At 36.7% G+C, this 368-nt stretch overlaps 1 protein-coding gene across 1 annotated transcript in view; it reads left to right on the top strand.

Moving 5' to 3' along the window:
* Positions 1–271, top strand: part of ETH_00037830 (uncharacterized protein) — a gene marked incomplete at both ends in the record, with an annotated part of 2357 nt that extends 2086 nt beyond the window's left edge. Inside the window, one exon of the mRNA XM_013374430.1 lies at positions 140–271. Within this exon, the coding sequence (XP_013229884.1) occupies positions 140–271 (132 nt within the window). The remainder of the gene's footprint in view (positions 1–139) is intronic.
* Positions 272–368: the final 97 nt, after the last annotated feature.

Below are 368 nucleotides of genomic sequence, written 5' to 3'. Positions count from 1 at the left end.
AAATAAACAAACAATAAATATCAAAATTAATTAATTAATTAATTAAACAAATCAATTAAATTAATTAATCAGCAAAATAAACTATTTATTTATTTATTTATTTATTATTTAAATTCACTTTTAAATGAAACTTCAAAAGGTCTCCATTGCCGTCAGAAAAGAAACAAAACAAACAAGAGCTGCAAATGCGTTCAAACCTGTCGCCTGCAGCAGCAGCAGCAGCAACAGCTGCAGCAGCAACAGCAGCAGCAATAGTGCTGCTGCGGCGTAAGCTGCTAATACTTCTGCTGTTATTGCTGCTGGTGCTGCTTCAGTTTCTGTTGACACAGCAGCAGCTGCTGTTGCACCTGCTGCAGCAGCAGGAGGTA

The sequence above is a fragment of the Eimeria tenella genome, genomic scaffold (genome assembly GCF_000499545.2).
Source record: "Eimeria tenella Houghton genomic scaffold, Eth_scaff2026, whole genome shotgun sequence".
NCBI lineage: Eukaryota > Apicomplexa > Conoidasida > Eucoccidiorida > Eimeriidae > Eimeria > Eimeria tenella.
The sequence above is the reverse complement of the archived record's forward strand: the minus strand, read 5'-3'. Positions and strand labels throughout refer to the sequence as shown.